The sequence below is a fragment of the Passer domesticus genome, chromosome 3, assembly GCF_036417665.1.
Source record: "Passer domesticus isolate bPasDom1 chromosome 3, bPasDom1.hap1, whole genome shotgun sequence".
In the NCBI taxonomy this organism is placed as follows: Eukaryota; Metazoa; Chordata; class Aves; order Passeriformes; family Passeridae; genus Passer; species Passer domesticus.
The window spans coordinates 20,495,283-20,520,424 of NC_087476.1; the positions used below are offsets into that span (position 1 = coordinate 20,495,283).

Genomic DNA, 25,142 nt, shown 5'->3' on the forward strand with positions numbered 1-25,142 from the left:
TGGTCTACACAGTTCAAGAAAGAGAAGGAGCTACTGAAGAGGAGACCACAAAGATGATTAGGAATCTGGACCATCTATCTCATGAGGAGAGACTGCAGGAGCTGCCCCTGTTTCTCAGTCTGGAGAAGACTGAGGGGATCTCATCAATACAGACAAGTATCTCAAAGGCAGGTGCCAGACTCTTTTTAGTGGTTCCCAGCAACAGAACAGGGAGCAATGGCCGTAAAGTAAAACACAAGAAGTTTCACCTCAACATGAGGAAGAACTTCTTTACACTGAGGATGTCAGAGCACTGGAACTGCTGCCCAGAGGGTTTGTGGAATCTCTCTCTCTCTGGAGATATTCAAAACTCACCTGGACATGTTCCTGTGTATCCTGCTCTAGGTGATCGTGACTTGGCAGGGGGCTTGGACTGGATGATCTCCAAAGGTCCCTTCTAACTCCAATTATTCTGTGATTCCAAATCCTTAGATCCCAAAATGTATTCTATAGGACATAAGCCAGATATATCCTGTGAGGTTTGGCAACTGGAATATTCTCTGCAAGCTGTAGCACAACAGCTCTGCATTCAACACTTTATTCATAAGATGGGAACAATAAAATTGCTCATATTTGAAACAGGACAGAAAATAATCAGGTAGTATCATTCAGAATCAAATGAAAATATGTCCTGAAATACAAAGGCTCACATTTGGATTTTTTTCTCTGTGCACTGCTGCCACCAAGGAGCTTATATTATCTTATAAATACCTCTTAAGGAAGGAAAATAAAGGCATTATCACAAAATGGATATGATTGCACAGTCATTTTTACAGGCTTTGGGAGCTACATTTTGAAAAACAATAGTAATAATGATAATGATAATGATAATAATAATATGATTTTTTTAGTCCTGGGAAGGTAAGGTTGTTGGATTTAGACTGTGAATGGTTTGCATATTTATAAATGCTTGTAAGAGTGAGGAATGATTATTGCTGCACATTGATAAAGAAGTGCCTTCTTCCTCAACAGGACTAATAGCATCTGCAGTGCTGAGACTCATAAAGCATTACTGTTGGCTTTTAAGATGATTCATAGGCCAATTTTAACACAGAGAGGTATCTCAGCATAGCATTGGGAGTCAGCAGTTCCTCCCTTCTGATCTGGGCTCTGATACAAAATTTTCTTTATAGCCTTGAGCTGTTCACTTAATCTTTCTGCCTCATACTCCACATCTGTGAAATATGTAGTTACCATATTCACCTAACAGTAAAGAAAGGTCATTGTTTCCCTTCTCCAAAAATATTTTCCTTAGGCCATACCTCACCTCAAAGTCACATGAGGACTGAAAGTTATCCTGTGGATCTTGAACCTTTGAGACTGGGTTAAAAGTTTGTGTTTGATGCCACATAATTTCTCTCCACAGAAATATCTAGTGGCAAACTCAGAACCTGAATCCAGGATACACAGGCTGTCTGACCACAGCACAGACCTGAGTACAGGTGATGTGGATGCTTAGTGAGCTTCGGCTTGAAGGTGGAAGGAAGAGTCCACTTAAAATACAGTAGAGATGGAGCTCTTGCAGTCAGGAAGATAACTTTGTTCCCTGTGTTCCAAATATCTACTGCATGATTTTATACAAAAAGAAAAAAAAAGAAAAGAAAAAAAAAGAAAAAAGAAAAAAGAAAAAAGAAAAAAGAAAAAAGAAAAAAGAAAAAAGAAAAAAGAAAAAAGAAAAAAGAAAAAAGAAAAAAGAAAAAAGAAAAAAGAAAAAAGAAAAAAGAAAAAGTAGGCAATTCTCACTTTGAACCACAAAGGGATCTCTTGATATTCTTTTATTGTGAAGCCATGAGTACTACTGTGGTTTTAGTCCTGCAGAAAGCTCTGCAGCACACTAATTCAGACAATGTCCAGTTTGCTTTACATTGTACAAAAGAAATAAATTTTTCTTTTCTTTCAGAATAGTAGCAATATTAAAATTATAGCTCCACAGCCCAGAAGAGTATACCAAAAAAAAAAAAAAAGGATTTTTTTCTTACAAAATAGCAATAGTAAAAGGACCTATTCATGAATAGCCTAGGAACTTTTCTCTGTGTTTTTAACCCTTAAAGAGTCCATTCTGTTCTTTGAAAGTTTAGTGTTCTCATTTACTGTAGAAGTTGTATTATGGTACCACATAACATTAGCTCTAGATTCCTCTTGTGGCATGTCAAACAACACCATTGGGAATCTGACAATGAGAAAGATATATTAAGAAAAATTATGTAAACCATCAGTGAGGACTGGGGATGTTTCCCTAAGCAGCTGTGAAGTCCTATACAGGACTATCCATGCTATCTCCCAAACATGGCATCTCAGGTACCTCAGGAAAGAAAAAGAATTGTCAGAAAGTCACATGCTTCTCTTCCTCTGCACTGACTGATGATACCAACCAAACCAAAATATTTAGACCACTGTAAAAGGAGAAGAGCACCTATGATGTCTCCTCCCAAGTTATCGTCACAATTTAATATTTCTGCAGTGTTTATGTATTTCTTTTCTAATTAAATGAGTCATGTTGCATAATGCCACTACTACTCAGTAGAAGAGCTGCAAATGAGAACTTAATTCTTACATTCTGAAAATGTGTTTCATGATAAAAGAAAACTTCATTCAAACTCTGTGAATACAACAATCTGTTGAGGAAGTTGAGGAGCAAAGGAGAGGGTCTGTGACCATCAGACTTTCTGTAACCACCCAGCCAGTAAAAGCAATATAAAACCTTTGTTTAGATTGATGAACATCTAATAAACACTCTTTAATGGAAGGGCAGATTCTAATTCAGAGTAAGTACAAGCTTTTCTAGTAGATTTAAATTAGCTTCTCCGGGGTTTATATCTTGATAGAAGAAACATGATACTTTAAACATGCTTTGTTTTGTTCAGATTTCATTCAAAATCTATTCTAAAAATAATTTCTGGGATTCTCCTTCATTCAATTCCTTGAGTAAAGTTTACTTTCACTGGTTGATGATCCAGTATTTCTAATGTATACTGTTGCCATCTAGTGTCAAAACCCAACAGTGTATTTAATATTCTATTTACCATTTTTTAGGAGAATAAGCACATATTTGTCTGTCTCTACCAATCTTTAAAAATAGTTTGATTTTCTTTTCTCCTTATTAACCATTGTGATAAACTCCTCCCCTGCCTACTGCATATCTTCTCCAAGGTCAGCTAGCAGGGATTCGTGCTTAACTTCAATTCTGTTGGGCTACCTAGGCAGGAGGCAGTACTCAGAAACTGTGGTGGGAAATTAAATTCTTCCCCAAAAGATGCAAGGAACAGGGGATGTCCTGCAGGAGGATGAAAGGTGATCCCAGAGGAAATGAATCTCATCTAACTAGACACATTTACAATATACACATTTACCTTTAAAGCTCCCTCTGCAGTCATTGGAAACACACTAGTACTTTCAGGGAGGAATTCATCTCATACTAAAGCAGAAGATTAAAACAGGTCAAATTATTGATGTGCTTTAAAATTGCCTACTTCTCTGTGCTCCCCAACTATACAGCCAGCAACAGGGAGCAAACTCAGGTGAACACATCTAAACTAGAGATGGTTAAAGGTGGATGAGATGAATCTTACTTCATCTCACTCTCATAAGGTCTGGAAGGAATTTACTAACTCTCCAAATTTGGATTTGAGCCTGTCTTTTAAATAGCCCTGTTTGAATATTCCTCACAAGTTGTAATGAGATTTTCAAGTTATGTGCTTGCTGTCACTGATGGCAGCTAGTATCCTTTAAATCTCTTCTAATCATTTTAAGAGAGGTCGACAGAACACTGGAGAAAGAAGGACAATTTGATTATACAATTGATTAAAGTGAAGATACAGCAAAGCTGCCAAGACAATCTCTTTAGACCTGGAAACCCAAAGCACAGTCCAACCCCATAATTCATCTTAATGGCAAGTAACTGAAGAATGGGGATCCAGTTGTGGTATTTTCCTGTAATATTTAGAAAGACAGCAGGATGGTTTTTGGTTTTTGTTTTAAGGCAACAGTTTTAATAGAATTGAACCTATATTAAAAGAGAAATTTTGGCTTGTCCTAGTCCACTGGAGTCTTGCCACTGATTTCATTGAGATCGGGACTGCATTCTCAGCTCTGCTGCTGCCTCCTCTATCAAGTAGCTAAGACCTATGGAGCAGAGCAACTCGTGAAGGAGCATATGAGGTGAAAGCTTGAGTCAAAAGAGAGTCTTGGAAAGAGTAAGTTTGAAGAAATGTGCAACTTTTTCCTCTCTTTTCTGTCAAATGTTCCTGTCTGACTATTAAATGTACACTCCCAGAACTCATAATTCCTGTGACTCTCCCCACATGTGTTTAAATTTCTGTTAACACAGTTAGCTCTGTTCCATATGGCACAGCAGTGGCACTTGGTTGCTGTGATTAACTCTAAGCATTGGCTGGGAAGGTAAATGAAAAGGCATGCTTTCTGCTGAAGCAATTTGCCAGGGAAGTACTGCAAGCCATATGTTTCTCTATCTTCTTCCAAATATTTGTGCTGATGTTGCTAGAAGGCGATGTCATCCAAGGAAAAGGAGATGCATGATAGATCCTGCTGTGATAGATTACTGAAAGCATACAGCACTTGCCTAATGCATTTCTAGCCTCTAAATTCAGTGTTTTACAACCACTAATGCTGCTGCCACTAGAACTCATCAGATTATTCCTCCCACCCACAGGACTGCTGCTTTGTGGAGTCCATTACTTTCTTGGTAGTGTTGGAAGCTGTGAAGGTTTTGCTCTCTATCTCCTGATGGATATAACACTCAGAGCACATACATGCTACATAAAATTGTAAAAAATAACAATAAATAAATCAGATCAGTGGTCAGCACTGTATTAAATTAAATGCATATCTTCAAATAAGGTTAAATAATTGCAAATTGGTTTTAATTCAGTAATTTTTCTGACATTAAAACAAAATTAATTCCCCAGACTGGCACAGAATTATCTGAAAACCAACAGCATCTTGGGGCCAGCCTTCACTCTGACAAATTCTGGCTGAAGTTACTAAGCCCAGTTCACCTCACAGACATAACCTCTGCAGCACTACTTTATTACTGCCATGGGATTAATACTCCCTAAACCAGGCAGCTTTCAGAACCAGCATGGAAGAGACTACCAAAGGAAAAAGCATTCAAAGAGTTAGATACATCCAGATGAAACTTCATCTGTCACTATAGTAACTCAACCTAGTCCAGCTTTAAGGGCTAAAAAACCACATTTCCCTGATACTCTTATCTTTACTATGCCAAAACCATTTTGTACAGATCCCAGTTCTGCAGCTGAAAGATCTAGCATTGAAGATATAAATTACTCTCTTTTCTTTTTTAATTAAATGAATAAAATGTAACCATGCTATAAAATAGAGACACAAAAATAGTACATGCCATGAATTTATGTTTTAGAACTGTCAGCAAATTCAATCAGGAAATGATCTCCTCAATAGAAATGAACACAGGAAAGCAATTAACTGTTTTTAATTTAGCAACAACAAATTGTAATATCTTTCAGACAGGTAAATCAGAATTATGTCCTAACTTTAATAATCTATAGGCAGCTGCTCTGTCCTCCCTAAGCTGAAGAATTAATGTAAGGGTATAGGTTAACAGCAGCAATCATTAGTGAAATCATAAATATGTTCTTTTAAGCATATTGATTCCAATGAAATAGATGCCACAGAACAGAACTCTACAGGGTGCAATCCTGTAGATTACCTAGACATTACCTAGACAAAACTCCCTTCAGCATCAGCACTTTTCACAACTGGTGACATCACAGGACTGGACATTTACAAAAATCATAGAATATGAAGGAAGTGACTGGGCCATCTTTAGATAAATTGGCTGCATCTTTAAACACACTGGCTAAACTTAACCTGTACTTTACAGGGTGGTCTAAATTCCATTTATCCCAAAGACCTACTGCTAGTCATTACTAGGAGTGACTGCTAACCTTCCCCATTTCATGGCAGTGTGGATGCACTCATCAGACACCAATTTGTTTTCTCAAAGGGCCTACAGGATGATCTAAATGTTAAACACCATCAGAAGAGCTGAGAATGGCCACAGTGTGAGGAGACATCACCAGGGCATGGCATCCTTTCTGTGAAGAACAGGAGCCGCCACAGAGTAACTGAAGGAGATGGGCTCCAGCCCCAGCTCCCTGTGGGAGCACAAGTCCTCTGGCTTTTGCCAAGAAGCAGCGTGGGACTTCTGCTGTCTGAGACCTACAAAGTCAAAGTAGAAAGAAGCAGAAGAAATGGAAGGAGAAAAGTGAGACACAATGGAATATGATTCCTGTTCTGTTTTCAGGGTTATAAAGATATTTAGTCATCCTTTTGGTATGGACAGGCAATCATTGCTGCAGTAAAGGTTATGTTCATTTAACTAGGGTGCTTGAAGGAGAAAAACATCTAAGTAATTCTTGAATCTAGCTCATGGGTTAATTGTTTTCCTAGTTATGTAACATCAGCCTAAATAGCATTTCCAATGCTATCAGCAAGACTATTCCCATTGCTTATTGGTATTTGATAGCATAAATTTCTACCTTGAAAGGCACATTGATCACTTCCTGCTGTTCCTCTAGTCTAATACATGGTTAATGAGGCAGTTTTATCTTAATAGGTTGCAAAAATTATTTAATTCTTTGCATATTGTTTGTGTTCAAATAATATATGAATTAAATCCATGTGTCTTCCAGGCCTATGAGCTTCTGAAAATGCCTGTTTAGTTTAATAGCAATTCTATTTTTTTCTATAAAATGCACCAGGAAAACAAATTTTTCCTATCCACAAGGTCTTTGACTGTTTTGTAAATTTCCTATCTACATCCATATATTTTGTGGTTAAGATATCCACAAAATCATAATAAAAATTTCAAAACAGCATATGTAGAAATGTACACTCAGAATTTATAGTTCTAAATCTCTCAGAACTGTTTAGACGGCTGCCACTTTGTCATGCTGTGTTTAATAGAATGGTCCCAAGAACTATGCAGACATCTATCTGTGAGTGAATAAAATGCTGCTTTTGTTTCTTCCTTATCAGGGAATAAACAAAACACCAAGAAAACAAATCTGAAATTTACTCAGCTTTTTTCATGACTGTTTTTTGTACTGGACTGGCAGTGAATTTAACTATAAAGTTTAGAATTATAGCTGTATATTATGTAATTGCTTTTCTTCCATATAAACAAGCCTGATTCATTTCCTGCGAAATAAAGGTCAAAATCCTCCTTGACTCCCTTGGGAGTTGGGTGGCACTTCAGGGGGTCATATGAAGTGGTGCTCATATTAATAGAGTTAGCAGAGATCAAATGCAGGAATTTCAACCCATAAAGCTTACTGGACAAACTCACCACCTCCCCCAGCCACCCCCCTCCAAATGGATTCTTTAGTAGGAAATGTGAATTTAGGGATTATAATTACACAGTGAGCAAGGCTATGAATAATAATCATTAAAGTATATTGTGCTCCTATTTCACAAAATACATTACTTTCTAAGGCTTCCTCTGTTTAGGGCTTCCAAAGGGAAATCTTTACTATTGGAGATCATGGTGGATTACAAATCATGAGGACTACTAATGATGAGGCATAAAATTACTGACTATGTACTAATCTCTGATAGACTTTTGAGTAGTTAAATTAGTTTAAATATACAATATATGAAGCATATATTATACAGTAACCTCTGTAACAGTCAACCATCAGGTTTTTGTTGTGTTGATTAGAATAATCTGTAGTTGCATTTTTCCAAGAAAAGATAAAATTATTCTGAACCCATCACTACTATACCTTACCAACTAAAGGTTTTGACAGCTTGCTTGCTGTTTCATTTCTGGGTCAGATTGATAGTCCATTGGTGCCATTCTCATTCAGCAGTGCTGTAAATTACTCTATTGAAAACAATTATGTTATTTATAAACAAAATTTATTTCTCAAATAAGGTCTAATATGCAAGCTTACATGTACACAAAGACTAGATTAAAAGCACTAATTTCCAGTTGCTGGAGATGGTGCATTTTAAAGATGACAGTAGCTCCCTCTGGCCAAAGCCATGGACAGCCTGAGCTCAAGCTGAATGTCCAAGGGCTTTGAAAAAAAACATCCTAACTCAGAACTAATTAGGAATCATACTAATTCAGAATCTCCTGAGAAAGAGGAGTGGAAATGTGAGGTTTCAAAGCCCCTACAGGACACCTGCAAGGGATGAAACCTCACAGTGCATGCAGCCCTCTGATGTCACTACTGATGGCAGACATAGCACCCCGCAAAGAAAGCAGCCATCAAAGCTCAGTCTAATTCACAAATGTCTGCAAAGGCCCAAGGTCCCAAAGCTGCTAAAACATCACTTCTGGCCACAAAGCTGCACCATGAGGTAATGAACACAATGCGTGATACTAACTACATTTGTCATAAAAGATGAGCATGAGAGTAAAACCTGCATCCCACAGAAGCAAGCACACATGCCAGCAGAATTTACAATGCCCCAGAGCTCATCGTGTGATCATCCCAAGCCCCTTATTCTACCACCTACCTCTACAGAAGTAATTGTTTTTATTTCAGCATGTCCTCTTCCTCCTTGTGCCACTATTTCATTCTAGCCTTTTCCCCACCTTTGCACTGATTGCTCAAATCAAAGACATGAAATCTACTAAAACCTCAATACACTAAATGTTCAGTTCAACATGTACAAATCCACCAGAGAAAGACTTCCAGTAAGAGTTGAAGATTTTCCAGTTCTGAAAAAAACCCATAGGTATAGGTATAGTATAAAAACAGTTGAAGTAAGAAATTGGTTAGATTTTTTTTTTTCAGAAATTTCTGTGGAGTCTGCATTGCCAGTGGAAAGCCACTTTGACTTCAGAGATTTTAATCATCATTTTAATTTTTATTGTACAAGACTTTTCTTTTTCCTTTACTATGCATTTGCAGTTTGCTTCAAAAACAAACCTGAAACAGGACATTTTGTAAGCCAGAACCACAGTTCTTTGGTACCACTGAGCTAAAGCGCAGTAGCTGAGTGTAACTTGGGTTGCTAAAGTTAAGATTCTGCATCCCATGCAGATGAAATAGTGTCATGGTTCCAAGCCCACTTGGAGGTGAAACACCATGCAGCCACTCACTCAGCCCCCCTCCTCCCTCCCCTCCCCACCCTAGATGAAGACAGGACAAGATTAAAATGTGTTTGCTAGCTTCCATTAAAATTTTGATAAATCAGAAAGCATGATTCTGTTCTACCACTTCCATAAACCACAACATAAATTTACTTAGACAATTATTATTTATAGGTGTTTCATTTGGTATAAGTAAAACCTAAGTAAGCTTCAGGGTTGGGGTTTCTTTTATTTTCAACATGTTTTCTTTTTTATTTCCTCACTTGTCAACTATATCACAATAACATTGTTGTTATATCAGATACAGCTTCTGCTGCTGAGATAAAGGCAGTTACTGGCAGCATTAGTAATTATGTTTGGGTTTATGCTATCCCATTAAACCATGTATGTCATAGGCATAGCTAAATGGGAGCAAAGCACCCTATGGACAGAGGTTTTAATTATGAGTAGATATACAAAGAAGGTCTGTAGAGAATTTCATTATGTTTCAGACCACTTCTCCAAGGTCATTTTTAATTCTTAGCATATCTTTCCACATTCTTAGAGATCTTCACAATTTCCTACCATCTACCAATTTAACATGCATACACTTAATTCTGTATTCCAGCTCACTACAGAAGTCATATTAGTATTGGATTTTTCCACCAGAAGTTAAAGTTAAATTTACAAATTATAATTGATGGGGTTTATTTTCCATTTTTTAAGAATAGAGACAGTATTTGCTCTTTTGCAGTTCTGTCACACTTCTCCAATCCTCTATACGTTTTCTATATAAATTCTTTGACTGCTTACTAGCTATGTAACTCAATTTACCAGGTCCAGCCAAACTAATAAATATCTAATCTCTCTAAATATTCTAGCCACCTCCCTCTTTCAAACACTATTTTTCTCTTTGTCTTTGAAAACTTACTAACTAGCAGTTCTGTTAGCCATCTTCTTCAGCTGAGCATTTTAGAAAACATCAGTGCATATCATTTTGTAGAATAGCAGACTAATAGTTTACTTATTTTCTTACCCTTCTAGGTACATTTACTAGTTTGCATTCAGTTCCCTGCAGTCAGATTCAACTATATCATATATACTGACTAAGCTTCCCTTCCTAAACTTCTCTGTAAAATTAGATTTTTTGTTGCAATTCTTCCTATGAGAAAGGCCAACAGAAACAAGAGAGGAAAAGAACCTCTCTCCTTCAACAGCTAGATATCTTCTCATTTACACATTAATTGTATATCTATCTTAATTATTACAACATTGTCTTCAGTTTTGATCCATTTTTTCCTTGAGTTCTATGTCCCCAGCTTTTGCTGCAGAAGTCACTTTCTCTTAAGAACATATTTGAAATCACAAATCCAAACCAATTTAAAGGTTCTATGGATGCATACAAATATAGTGAAAACAGATGGTAACTTACCAATATAGAAAGTCTGCTTCTAAAAATTGCTGGGTTTTTTCTGATTAAAGGTTTCAAGAAGGTTAGAAACCTCTTGCCATCCTTCATTACCTTAAAAGCAATAAACCTTATTTTGATGAGTAATTTCTTATCAATTTCTATAGCTTGGATTGCCATGAAATTCCACCCCACACTGCAAATTCCTAAACTAATTAATTTTCTTTCTTAGTTCTCTTTCTCTAAAATTGGCAAAGCACATATATCTTGAAAAATGAACATTTCTTTTCCAAATCTTAGTTTTGACCTCACATTTCCCCCATCACAAATGAGTTAGTTGCAGTATCCAGCCTGCCATTGATCAAATGGTGTAATTTCTGTTCATGTACCAGAGCTTTCAATTAAAGATTTGTCTTAAGATATGGTACATGCTCTTTTTCAGATTGTTTCTCTGCAGTTATCTAAAATCATGGTTTTTTACTGCCATACTGAAAGTTCTTCAGTTTCTCTCTTAATGTTATTTCCCAGCAAAGTGTTACTTATTTTTTCCACAGAGTAATTATTACCTTTCAAAATTCTTTTCCCTCTGCTATATAGTGTTTGTTCCAACCAAAGTAAATCTGTTTTTACATTCAGCAGTGAATTATTATAAAAAATAGCTTCCACTTTAAAATTCTGCAATGAACATTGACTTGCAAATCTTTGGAAGACAATTATTCTTTTGAGTGTAATCATTAATAACCTACTGTATATCTGTGTATCCTTTTTTCCTCACAAAGCTCTTAAAAGACATTTCTGTTCAGCAATTCTTTCCATTCTCCACGCTCTTTGGGGAGCAATGTGTCTGATGATATCACGTCCCTGGGGACTGGGAGTTGAGAGGGGGCTGGGTGACACGGCAGGGGCTGTGCCAGTCAGAGCCTCTCTGCAAAAGGCAAGTGCATGGTGGCCAGGGTCAGCCAAGAGCCCAGATCAAGGGGAAAGGCAGGTTCAGGCAGCTCCCAGGCCAAGCTGGGAAGCCAATCTGCAGGTCTAGGCAGGAGCCCAGCTGAGCAGGCTACGTGGACAGGCCAGTCTGGCTCCCCTGGCACAGTCAGCAGCCTCTCCCCAACATTCCCAGGGGGAATGGGGCTGCCCTGGGCTGCCCCACTGCTGAGCTGGACCTGCTCCTCAGCAGCCAAGCCTTTGGGGAGGGAGATGTGTTATGCATCTACAGTTTCCCCTAACACACTAAATTATTTATCCTCTCACACTGAGGAGAGTAATAAACCTAATGAAGGAAGAGTGGTAGCATTACCTCTTGCTTTGGCAGTATCCATGATAGGTATTAAAGAAAAAACAATGCCAGCCACAAAAGAAATTTCTGAAGAACTGTATAATACACTGAAAAACACACATTAAAAATATCTGGGATGATGAGGCTTTTCTCCAAGTTTTGCCCTTTGTTTTTACAGGTTGGTAGTTTTTTTGCCTGAAAAATGAAACTATAAGCAACTGACTCCTTGAAAAAAAAGACCAATTGCTTGAATTATGTGTTCTTTTCCACTTTTGTTTTACTTACAAGTTTTGCCTTCATCACTGTCATGAGTTTCCTTCTGCTTTCTAATGATTTTATTGCCTCTGCATCACTTTCCTGTTTCATTTTGTTAGCATTAAATGTTGCTAAGTAACTGAATTGGGCTGTGGTATTATTTGCCAACACTATTCTATTTTTTGAAATATGTATAGAGATTACTCAGCAAAATGAAAACCACTTTCCCAAAGGAAAGAAGGCCATTTGCCTCTACCACAACTCTCATTTTCAGGTGATTTCGAGGAAAAAATTGGAAGTGATTCCTATAAACATATTATATATAAACATAAGCACATATAAACATTCCTAAAATGCATCTTTTGAGACCAAATAGCTAAGGAAATATGAATCTTAATGACAAGATGCTTTACATGCTGCATGAGGTTATCCTAAGCCACATCAAATAACATTCATTTTGCTTTTAATAATGTGTCTCAGATCTTACAAGCAATTGTAATTTTAAAGTAAAATAGCTTGGCTTTCCTTCAGTGTAAGCTCATTTAAAGAATTCACCTTTGCTGTGGATTATTATAAAGAAATCATAGTTTCAGTTGGAATTCACCATTTTATTCCTAATTTCATGTTAATGTAGCAATGATCTAGTGTCTCATCTACATGGACCTGCAATCAGCAGTAAGGGTAACTATCCCAATTGCAAAACTCATCTGGGTTTAATGAAATTTTCACTTTAAAATCTCTCTGAGACAATCAAAAGCACTAACAGCCACACTACAGATCAGTTTGTTCAATTTTCCACTGGGAAGGTTTAAATTTCTTTATTGTTAAATAAAACATAATAGAAGGCTGTGACACCAGAATAAGAAAATTACCATAGAACTTTATAAGGAATATGTGAAATGGAATAGTGTCAATCAATATTAAATTATTCAAGAACTGCTCAAGCTACTCCATGTTGATCAGAATAGTCTTTAAATCTTCCACATTCTATTATTTTACATCTTGAAACCCCCCTAAAGTGAGCAACATGTTTTTTTTCATATACTTTTAACATAGACTACATGCACATACATGTTGTGCATAACATATGCACTACGCATAAAAAATATTTCAAAATAAATTTCTCAGGCTTTGATGAATTTTTTATAGGTCAGAGCATGGACTGTCAAGGTAGCAACTATTGCTAACATAGGAAATATCTCTAAATTTCTTCATTTGAAAATTTATCATATTTTGTTACCAAAAAAGGCAGATGGAAAGATATCATAAACAGTAAATAGTAGAATTACTTCACAAACACTATGTATATAGCAAAATTACTTTGGTTTCGAAGTAGAGAGTGAGAAAATTTCACTTGCAAGAGAGGATGGCTCAGTAGTAACTCTGGGCAATAACCACTTTCCATCTGCTTGTTGAATAATCACAAGACATTTAGACACTTGGAATGAAACCACATATACATAAAGTCTTGTAATAAGTGGCTCTTTACTGAAAAATAAATTAAAAATTACATTCTTCCTGCTCCCTTAATTGTATAATTAATATAAATATGCTGAAGCCAGCAGTTGAAATATTATAATAGCTGGACATGAACAGCAGCAAATATGCAGAAAAGTGAGTTGTCGTGGAAAACCCAATTACTTATGTACCTCAGCTATTAATAACTTTATTAAATTTGAAGCACAAGTCAAAGAGTGTGACCGCCTAAGCTGGGAAGACACACTTGTCCTTGTCCTTCTAGGACCTATTATAAAAAAAAAAAAAAGCTAGAAGCATATGACTTCCTCTGTTTCTTCCTTCCCTATGGAATCCTCCCTGAAGTGTGAGGTATTCTCCCAGGGTAACATCCCCAGCTGGGCTTGAGACCAGCAGGTGTGAGCAGCTGTGTAACCAGCAGCAGTGTGAGCAGCAGTGGGAGCAGCAGTGTGCACATCTGTGTAACCAGCAGCAGTGTAACCAGCAGCAGTGTAACCAGCAGCAGTGTGAGCAGCAGTGTGCACATCTGTGTAACCAGCAGCAGTGTGAGCAGCAGCAGTGTAACCAGCAGCAGTGTGAGTTGCATGCTGAGGAGGGGACTCTGCCCCTCCTGGGGTGTGCAGCCAGCGCTGGGGACAGGGAAGGGCCACGAAGATACTCAGGGGGCTGGAGCACCTCTGCCACAAAGACTGGCTGAGAGAGCTGGGGCTGCTCAAGGGAAAGCAGATCTTCTACAGCTTCCAGGAAATGAAGAAGGCCTACAAAAAAACCCCACAGAGAGGCTTTTTACAAGGGTGCGGAGTGATAGGAAAAGGGGGAAAAGCTTCAAACTGAGAGAGGGGAGCTGCAGATTAGATACCTGGGAGGCACTGCCACAGGAGCAGTGGGATTCGACACCTGGCAGCTTTAGATTACATTCCTGGGAGGCACTGCCAGGCCCAGGGAAGCTGAGGATCCTGCACCCTGAAGTGTTCAAGGCCAGGCTGCAGGGAGCTTTAAGCTCCGTCTAGGGGAAGGTGTCCCTGCCCATGGCAGGGGGATTGGAGGTAGAGGACCTGTAAAGATCCTTTCCAACCCAAACCATTCTATGATATTAGGAAGTGTGGTGCCCAGCCCTCTGCTCTCTCACTCCCCCTCGTCAGCAGGACAGAGAAAAAAAAAAAAAAAGAAAAGAAAAGAAAAAGCTCATGGGTCCAGATAACGACAGAGAGCCAATTACCATCCACCAATAACCATAATCCACCAATTACCATCACAGGTAAACCAGAATCAACTTGGGGAAGATTAATTTAATTTGCTGTGAATTAAAAATTGGGTATTTTAAAAACAGCAAAGTGAGAAACAGAAACAAAAATAAAAGCAGCTTTTTTCAAACTCCCTTTTTTTCCCAGACTCAACTCCACTCTTTGTTCTTGACCTTTCTGCCACCTCCTCTCCTCCACAAGTATCACAGGGAGATGGGAAACTGCAGCTGGGGTCTGTTCATAAGGGTTTGTCTGTGCCACTCCTTCCTTGTCATGCTGCTCCCCTGCTCCAGCATGGAATTCCTCTCACCGGACAGAGTCCTCCACAAACTGCTCTGGTGGGAGGCTTTCCCAAAATGCTGCACTTTTCCAAGAAGTAACCTCTGCTTACTTTTTCAGGGTTTTAAAGCTGCTTGCGCCTCAGGTAATTTTTCTGAAAATTATAGCAGATAATTTTTCTGAAATTATCTGCTATAATTTCAGAATATATTCTGAATTCAGAATATATTCTGAATTGAAATTCTGAATTTCAAAATATATATTTTCTGAAGGGCATCACTTTGGGATAGATGTTTCACTCATGAAGCTCCGCTAGTGAAATCCAGCCTGCCCAAAGGAACAGCCCCAGCAGAGCAATGAGTTCACTGAGCCCTCATTGTGTGTCCACACACCCCAGGACACCTCACAGACAGAAAATCTAGAAGGATCCTAGAGACAAAAGGATTTGTGGCACATTGTTAAGGAATTTTGTAGATCCAGATGCCAAAAAACCCACATTTTCATGGGCTGGAAAAGGAGACTGACGCGCTCCTGGCAGAGCAGTGGTGTAGAGTTTTTAATATTGACTCACATCATTTTCCAGCGCAGGGCTGGGAATGTTTCCAGTCAGGGAATGGCAGAGAGAGTGGCCTGCAGGCTCTGGCTGTGCAGAGGCAGCGCCTTTGCCATGGCTGTATTTGTGCCAGGATACTGGGGTCTTGAAAAATATTTGGGTATCTAACTTCTTTTTTTTTTTTTTCTGTCTTCAAGAAAAGAAAGGAATCCTATGTCTAGCTTAATTATTAAAAGTAACATACTGAGAACATGACTCCCGGGCCAAATATAACTACTCAGGTAAGTTTTTAAAGACAGAAAAAAGACAGAAAATAAGCCCTTCCAATGTGAGTCTTTGCTGAATTCTGTGCTGTTATGACACCGAAATTATTTTATAAGCTCATAAACTCCACTTTCTTATGGAAAATACTAACAAAAAGATTAAGGATTGCTTCCAGGTAGAGACAAGTTGCAGTAATTGTAGTATTATCAATCCTAAGCATTGAAATAATTTTAAAAAAAGACTTTTTCTACAGCACAAAATTTCAAACCAATTACGTTTGAAAATACTACTTTTATTTTATTATTAATGCCTTGACTTTTTAAAAATGGTTTTCTCCATAACAGATTTGAAGTGAAAGTAACTGATTTTTAGTGAAATCTCAATTGTTTATACAACCATCTATTAATGGTTTAAAGTCTTAAGAAACAAGGCCCTCCATCAACTTGGTTTTCCAGGCACGCTGGCACACCCGGGGGTCACAGTGGGGGGGTCACAGTGGGGGGATTCCCTAGGGGGGGGTCACAGTCACACCGGGGGGGTTCCCAGTCACACCGGGGGGGTTCCCTGGGGGGGGTCACGGTCACACCGGGGGGGTTTCCTTGGGGGGGTCACTGTCACACCGGGGGGGTTCCCGGGGTCACGCCCCGCCCCCCGCGCGCCCCACGCCCCGCCCCCGCCGACCCAAAACATTGGCACGTGCGGCCCGCGGGCGCCCGTCACGTGACGCGGCCAGCTCGCGCAGGGCGGAGACGGCCCCGCCCCGCTGCGCCAATGGCGGCGCGCGCTGCCGGGTAGCAACAAGCGCGGAGGGCGGCGGCCAATCAGCGCGGGGGGGCGTGGCCAGCGCGGCCCATGGTACTTCCGGCAACAGCGCCGGGCCCGGGCCGAGCGCCGGGCGGGAGCGGCGGGCACGGAGCGAGCGGCGGCGGCGGGAGGTGAGCGGGGAGCGCGGGCCGGGCCGGCAGCGGTCCGGAGGACACCTGTGGGGCCGTGTGTGTGAGCCCCGTCGGCCTGCGGGGTTGGGGCTGAGCGTGGGCAGTCGTGGCTTGAGGGGTTCGGGGTTGGCTCTTCGGAGCGGGGGGCGCGGCGTGAGGGGTCAGGGTGGGCAGAGGGGCTGGGGCGGGTCTGGAGCGGGCGTGTGGAGCCTGCCTGTGGAGCCTGCCTGGGGCGTTGGGAGCTCCTTAGGCTGTGTGAGGATGGCAGCAGCCCGGTGTCACCAGGGGCAGGTCGGGTGCCCTTCTTCGGTGGGCTTTCAGGGCTGGTGGATGAGGTCATACAGGGTCACACCGTGACTGATGTAATTGGCCTGAACTTATGAAAAGCATTTGACTCTGTCCCACACAAATTCCTTGTCTCCACACTGGACAGACATGAATTTGACAGATGGGTAGATAAGGAACTGGCTGGATGGTTGTCCTCAAAGAGTTGCAGTCAATGGCTCTGTGTCCAAGTGGAGACAAGTGACAAGTGACATTCTTGAGGGGTTGGGATTGGGACTGGGCCTGTTTAACATCTTTGTTGGGGACATGGACGGTGGGATTGAGTGTATCCTCTGCAACTTTTTGGATGGCACCAAACTGTGTGGTGCAGTCAACAAGCTGGAGAGAAGGGATGCCATCCAGAGGGACCTTGACAGGACACAAATGAGTGTGTGCAAACCTCCTGAAATTCCACAAGGCCAAGTGCCAGGTCCTGCAGCTGGGTCATGGCAGCCCCAAGCACAGGTAGAGGGTGGGTGGAGGATGGACTGAAGGCAGCTTTGAGGAGAAGGACTCAGGGCTATTGGTTGACGAGGAGCTCAACATGAGTCAGCAATGTGCACTGCAGCCCAGAAAGCTGGAGGTGTTCTGGGCTGCGCCAAAAGGAGTGTGGCCAGTGGGTCAAGGGAGGTGGTCCTGCCCCTCTGCTCTGCTCTCCTCATACACCACCTGCAGTGTTGCATCCAGCTCTGGGGTCCTCTCCATAGGAAGGCTGTGAATGTGCTGGAGAGAGTCCAGAGGAGGGCTAGAGCACCTATGAACACTGGCTCAGAGAATTGGGATTGTTTAGCCAGGTGAAGAGAAGGCTTTGGGGAGACCTTTAGAACAGTCTTCCAGCCCTTTAAATGGGGGCTACAGAAGGATGTTTGACCAGGGCCCACAGTGACAGAACAAGGCAGAATGGCATCAAACTGAAAGCAGGTAGGTTTAGGTTAGGTCCTAGTGAAAAGTTCTTTACTGTGAGAGTGATGAGGCACTGGCACAGGTTGCCCAGAGGAATGGTGGGTATCCCATCCTTTTTAGTGTTCAAGGCCAGACTGGATGGGGCTCTGAGCACCCTGGTTTAGTGGAAGGTGTCACCCAGATTGGAACTGGGTGGTCTTTATGTCCCTTCTAACCCAAACCATTCTGTGGTAGAGACACCAGTATGAGGGGAGTACTAAACAACTTCTTGCTCTTCATATTATTACTAGGAAGCAGTAAAAGGATTGGAAAAGCAGATAGGCATGAATGAAGTTTGCTGCAGCTGGGGGAATGGATGATGTAGATTTTGGAAAAGGTTCTTGTTAGGAGCAGAGGAAAGCTGAGTTATGAGTAGGAAGGGGACCTTAGTCAATCCTGAGGTCTGGGCAATGCACTTTGTTTTGACCTCAAACTATGCAGGTTTTTAAATAAAGAAAAATCCAGCTGTCTCACTCAGTCTGTATTTCTTCTGGCTTTTTATCCTCTTCTAACAAATACATTGGATGAATGCTGGTCAAGAGGGCAAAATTTTAAATAAATTCGTAGTGATGTTTACTGAAAGGGCCTAATGTTTTTTCAAGTTGAAAAAATATTAGAAAATGCATGTTTGTGAGGGCCAAAGCTGTTGCTGTTATGTATTAACATGTGTTTTCAATATGATAATGCTATCTTCCCTCTATAGCTTGCATGTGAAATCTCTTGTTAAACTAAAGAGCAATATGTTTGGGTGATGAATGGGAAGAAGAGAGCAAAAGCTGGCAAGGTTATAGTCTTCAAAGTGTAGAAAACTGCCTTGTTCAAATTCTTAATGTGTCAGAAGTGAATCTCACTTTTGAAAAATGGTAGCAGAACACTATTTGATATATCTGTGATGACCTGCATCTCTTTGTAGGAATTTCTGGAGACGTGTCACAACGGACTTTGTTGCAGTCTCCTCTTGTCCTGGTATCTGCTTAATGGGCTGGCATGGGAGGTGGCCTCAAAAACAACATAAAAAGATTTTTGGGAATGTTAAAATTCCTTTCCCAAAACATCACTACACATTGTACCATAAACTCAGTATTTGTAAGGATTAGAAAAAACAAAAGGAGCAACATTGATTTTGTGAGCTGTTGATCTCTTTAAACCATTTATTAGTCATGTATGAAAATCAGTAATCTGTTTGATCATAACAGAGCAGATTGCACATGATACAATTGATATAATTTTCTTTTTTTGGTATCATTCCGTTCATGGGCTACCAGGATTTTTTCCTTGTTCTCCAAAGAACAAGGAAATCTACCTTGATCTGATAAAATGCTGAAAGACAAGAGGAACATCATTAGAGAATAAAAAAATCTACTGAAACCACTGAATCTGTTTCTTTAAAGGATGCTCCACAGAGAACTTTTCTCAAGGTATTTTCTTTTTAAGGCTAAAGAGAAAACTGAAATAATGACAGGAAGTTTTGAAACTTTTTAAATAAATAATAGACAAAGAATCTCTTCTTGCTGCTTATAGAGAAACCATGCCATTTTTGGGCCAAGACTGGAGATCCCCTGGATGGAGATGGGTTAAAACAGAAGATGGATGGAAAAGATGTGAAACCTTTAGTCATGCACTTGAGGATGGGAATAATCAGCTGAATGATATCAGCCACACTGTGTAAGTTTAAAAAAAAAGTGATTCTGCATGAATTAATAGCAGGTGGGAAGGCAAAATTGACTTAATTTCTATTCAGATTGCCACTGTTTGTGGGAGCTGATGTCATCTGTATACAAATGCAATCATGTGTTTTGTTAGGCAGACAGGAGACCCCTGTGGAGGCTGTCTCTCTTTTGTCACTGCTTTGTGAGTTGCTTATTTGAGGCAGCCAGATCCCTTCTTAGCCTATATGCCTTTCAAAATAATAAAACTGTAAATACTTTTAAAAAACCCAGCAAAAAACCTGCCCCCAATGCCTGTTGAGTACTATTTAAAGGCAAAAGTGACACTTGTAAATTGCAAGTGCAACAGGCATATTGAACCTGGAAGTGAATGAAGGCTTTCTGCTGTGTGGGTGTTGGATTAGTTTGTGGCAGCCATAAAATGCCTTTGCTCCAAATATCCATCAGTGGTAGCTTAATTCTCATTCTCTAACAAAATAGGTGACTGTGTGTGCTCCTGTAGGGCAGGTGAGAAAGAGATTAGGTAAATAAAGTAATACTTGTGGCAAATGGCCACAGACTGGTGTGATATAAATCATTTTGTCAAAACAAACTCCTCCACAAAAGTAATTCTCAGGAGTAGGATCTTGGTCATAAATTCCAGCATAATGTGCTCATAATGAGGAAAGGGAGCATTCGGTGTTTTGTTGTTAGTCCAGTAAAAGATAACTCAGCTGGTTTAGAGAGGGATTTACTGGGAAGATAGGACTTGCTATAGTCACACACCTGTGTTTTCTAAATTTGTAAAACAATCCTCCAGGGAGTTATCAAGCAGTGAAGCATTAATATTAAGCTTAACCTACTGTTTTCTTCATGCCTTTTTTCTTTTTGTGTTAATCTGTCACTGATCTCATTTGGGCTTCTTTATCCACACAGTCTGGCCACTGTGGATACAAAACTTTGTCTGGAAGAATGTTCAGTAAGCCTCCAACATAAAAGTTGCCTTAAATACCTTTGAAAAAAATATTCTCTCTTTATATCTTTAATAATATACTTGGCAAAGGAAGAGAAATCTAATAAGTATTTAGCAACTGTGCAAGTTGCTTAAAAAATAAATATCATGTAGGTTGCTTAATTAAAACTGATAAGTATGAAAGGAATGATCAGTCTTTGTGAATACCATTAAGACTTCTGCTCATAATTGTGTATGTGTGTATAAATATATATATGTATGTTTTCCCCAAAGAGCAAGGTGAGGTATTTTTATGGCTTCTTTCAGCAAAAATACTGATTGATTTTTGTTGTTGTTGTTTTTCTTTTTTTTTTTTCCCCTTAATCTTGGAAAATCCTAGAATTGAACTCTTCTGGAGCCAAAAACTGTGGCTTTAATTTTTGATTCTTAATTTACTTCTGTCTATTCAATTAAAAATGTATGTTGCTCAAACTCAGACTAGAGAATTCAAGTTGGTACGTCTTGGCATTGTAGTGCTACTTTGGCGTAATTTCACCACACTTTTAGCTTTGGATCTATGATTGTAACTTAAACTTTTTATATGCCAGTTAAGTTTTGCCAGTAAACTGCAATTAATGTCTATTTGCACAACATTATGGAACAGTTTTGAGTGGAAATGACCTCTGAGCATCGTCTGGTTGAAACACATACTTAAAGCAAGGCCAGCTGGGGCTGGGTTCTGCAGGGCCTTGCCCAGTTCAGCTTTGTGCTTTTCCAAGAATGGAAGACCTTTCCTGGATTCCTATTCAAGTTCTGTAACTGTCAATGTTATGTTGTTGTTGTTGTGCTGTCCTGTGTTGTACCATTTCTCCCTGCCCTCCTCATTCCAGTAAGAATTTCTCTTATCACAGGTTGTGTCCATTACCACTTGACTTACCACTGCCCAGCTTCTACAAACTTAGAGTCACACTCTATCTTATATATAGCCTCATATTAAAAACTGACAGCAATTAGATTTCCCTCCACTACCAGCTCTTAGAACTGAGCAAGGTCAGTTCTCTACCCTTGTGCACCATGTGCTCCAGTGGCTTGGTGACTCCCCACTGGAGTTGTTCCAGTATGACAATGTTTCCACTGTATTCAGGGGCCCCAAACTAGGCTCAGTGCTCCAGATGAGTACTCATGCCAAATAAAGATGGATGTTTGCTTGTTTCAGTCTGCAGGATGCACTTTCCATAGCTCAATCCAGGGTGCAGTTGGTTTAACACAACACAAGGGCACACTGCTGACCTGTCTTCAGCTACTTATCCTCCAGACTCCTGGCTCCTTTCCTGCAAAACTGCTTTCTGTCCAGTCTGTACCCAGCATACAGCCAGGCTTGGGGCTCTTCTCTGTCATGTGCAGGGCTTCACACTGTGGTACAGCAGTGTCAGATGTGTTCCTGGCTGGATCTCTGTACCATCTTATGGTGTTTGGAAATAATTATGGTGTATATGGAGGATAACTCGGCTTAGGAGATTTGTTAACATGATGTAGCACTAAAGAAAAATGAGACTTAATAAAGTGCTTCCTTGTAGAAGAAACACATAGTAAACAGTACAAAAATACCTATTTCCCTCTTCAAGCTGTCCTGTGAATAGGAATGATGGTGTATGTCAATCTGGCTGTTCTAGCAGGGTTTTGTTCACTTATATCCATTGTAAGGAATAATCTTTTTCACTAAAATATTCTGTAAAAATATCTTCTGAAGTTAGTACTTTAGTATTGAATTTAAGGGAGCAGTTATAGCAGTTTTCCTTTATAAAGAAATAAATTCAAGCTATCTAGTTGAATGAAACCCTTTCTAGTTTTGCTTCTATTCTCTTCTGTGAGAGAAAGTGTAGATGGAGTTGTTTGCCACATGTTGTCCTTTACCCATTGCAAATACTTTCTCTTCAGAAATTAGGAAGATATAATCACAAACAGATTCTGAAATAAACCTTAAAGACACATAAGTTACATAAATTGAAGAATGTGTTCTTGTTAAAATAGAACTTCTAACCTTGCTTGATTATTCATCCAATGCCTTGGTGAATCCAGCTGCTGAATTAGTAAAATTGGTGGACCTAATGGTAACCATGCTTGAACAAATATAATCACTTGTGCAGAAAGAGTTTTAATTATTTGGCATAATAATTATTTGCTTGATAAATTGTACTTTAGATCTTTTATGGAAACTAAGATTGAAAAAAAAAAAAAGGAGACTATCACTTCAGTAGGTCTTAGTTATTTGCCTAAGAGTGCCTTGTGATCAAGGCATGTAGTGTCTGGAGATGTGGCTTGGGCTGTGTGCACTCAGGCTCTGTGGTGTGAATGCTGGCCATGACTGCCTGTAAATCCAAGCAAAGATAGACACTTCCAGTGCTGTGGCACTGTGTCCTTGAAACCTTGTGGTGGAGAGAAGCTAGGTGGGGGTGGAGCTGCCTTACAGAATTGTATGCAAGTGTCTTTCATTAGCCTGCAACTTAGGAGTAAAGCTGTCTTATGTGTTCTTTTTGAGGTAAAAGAGAATTAGACTAATAAGATTTTAATGATGGTGATATTTACTTTTTTGTGTGTTAGGTTCATATGAACAACTTGGGCTGGCAAGACAGTAATTTCAGTCTGTGGTTTCTCTTGTCTAATTCTGTGAGAACAGTGTTCACAAGAGCAGTTTTGACTCCAGATAGAAGTCCTTTGATTTGAATCTGTGAACAGATAATGCTACAATATATTTGTCAAATGACAAAATCATTTGTTGCGTGCAATTAGCTCAGGATTTTCCATGGTCAAGCTGTGAGAGTCACTTCTAAAATAATTTGTCTCTGTAAATAATTGCATGAGTTGAGGGCCATGTGAAAAGAAGCAAGGAGATGAGGGAAAATAGTTGGAGCTCAGATAGCCCTGTCACATTTTCCATCATTTTGAGTATCATACCCAAGAGGTTATTTAAATACTGCTATGAAATCACATTTTGGGAAAACTGAAATTGTTGCATGATCTATTGAAGATATTATAGTTCTAAGGACACCAGGTACTTTGCTTTTAAAAGCTTTAGAACAAATTTTTATGAAGTGTGTCATCAAGACAAGAGAGTAAGAATAGCTGTAAAATGGCAGTATTATGTACATATTTAAATCCTGCCAGGTACACTCAAAAGTCACGTGCAGTATTATAATAAAAACACTAAATTGAGGCTTCTATTACACCATATGGCACGTGCAGCACTTTATTCGGTTTCTTGTATCCTATCTTGGTGTTTGAGGGGGCAGGGGTTGCTTTTGGAACAGTAGAGCAGCTTTATTACTTGTCAAGCAGCTCTGCAGATTTCTGGAAGGAATGCCAGCAGTCATTGGGTAGCTGTCTCTGTCCCATTCTTCTGATGTCTGTGGGACCCTCGCTTTCACTCACTGCCTTCAGACTAAAGGTTTGTCAAGAAGAGTGGTGGTGTTTACAGATGAGTAGGGAAAGGCTCTCTATGTGAAGTGGGACAGAACTTGAGGAAATAAAGCCTCATATCAGAACATCCTCAGACATTACAGTCCAATTTGTCTTTTCTCTAAAGAGACTTAAGGAATTCCAGGAATGTCCCAGGCAAGTTTGAATGCTAGATAAAGATGTTTGAAATAACAGTCTTCATCTTCACAATTCCTTATGTTTATTGACTCCTGAAGCTGCCTTAGTTATTTATATGATGCTTGGGGAAGTGTATCTTATGGCGTGTCAGGAGTGGGATTCAAATCACTTCAGGGGTCCCTGCAACTTCAGGTATATTACTGGCCTAAATTACCTTCTAGGGACACTTGGATCCAGGAACAAAAGAAGGAATCTTTACATATTAACCTTCCTCTTCTAAGCAGGCCTTCAGGAATGTGGCCTCCCACCCTCTGCCCATTGCTTGCCCTGGGTCAAGGGGCATGAGAGAGTTTCTGTGCTGCTTGGGTTATGTTGCAGAGTGTCAGGACCTATCTGCCTAGTCTTGTATCTGTTGTTAGGATGATAAAACTCCGGGAGCTTTTGGCTCGATTTCTGGTTCTCTGTAACAACTCTTCAGATTCTGCTATAGCTTCTCACATGATGTGGTGATGCAGCCTATATGTTAAATGATAATTAAATTCATTTTAGTGAGTTTAGAGATTTCCTATGTGATAGCTTTGGGGGGAAAAACCCCACAAAAACAAACTGCTCAATTGAAATGTTACATAAGCAAACAACTGGTGTTGATGTTTTGCTTTTGTCTCTTGCTCGTTTCTTCCCTCTGAACTCTTGCTGTTTGACCAGATGTGATATTTGGCACTCTTGTATAGAATATTTAAGGTATTGAGTCTTTATCCTCTGCTTTAAAAATATTAAGGATTGAACTAGTGCCATCACCTTGTATCGAGCACTGTCTGAATGCAGATGTTGGGTTCAAATCCTGGAAAAAAAGCTAAGATGAAACCAACT

At 39.8% G+C, this 25,142-nt stretch overlaps 1 protein-coding gene across 3 annotated transcripts in view; it reads left to right on the top strand.

The window, feature by feature from the left end:
• Window positions 1-16,793: 16,793 nt before the first annotated feature.
• FBXO25 (F-box protein 25) overlaps window positions 16,794-25,142 on the top strand; it is a 30,720-nt gene continuing 22,371 nt past the window's right edge. For 2 of the 3 annotated variants that reach the window (XM_064412067.1, XM_064412068.1), the window contains exons 1-2: window positions 16,794-16,814; window positions 19,602-19,745. In XM_064412067.1, coding sequence (XP_064268137.1) covers window positions 19,609-19,745 — 137 coding nt within the window. In that variant the 5' untranslated portion in view covers window positions 16,794-16,814; window positions 19,602-19,608. Of the gene's footprint in view, window positions 16,815-19,345; window positions 19,499-19,601; window positions 19,746-25,142 lie in introns of those variants that run through there. The other variant, XM_064412069.1, reaches the window with a different exon arrangement.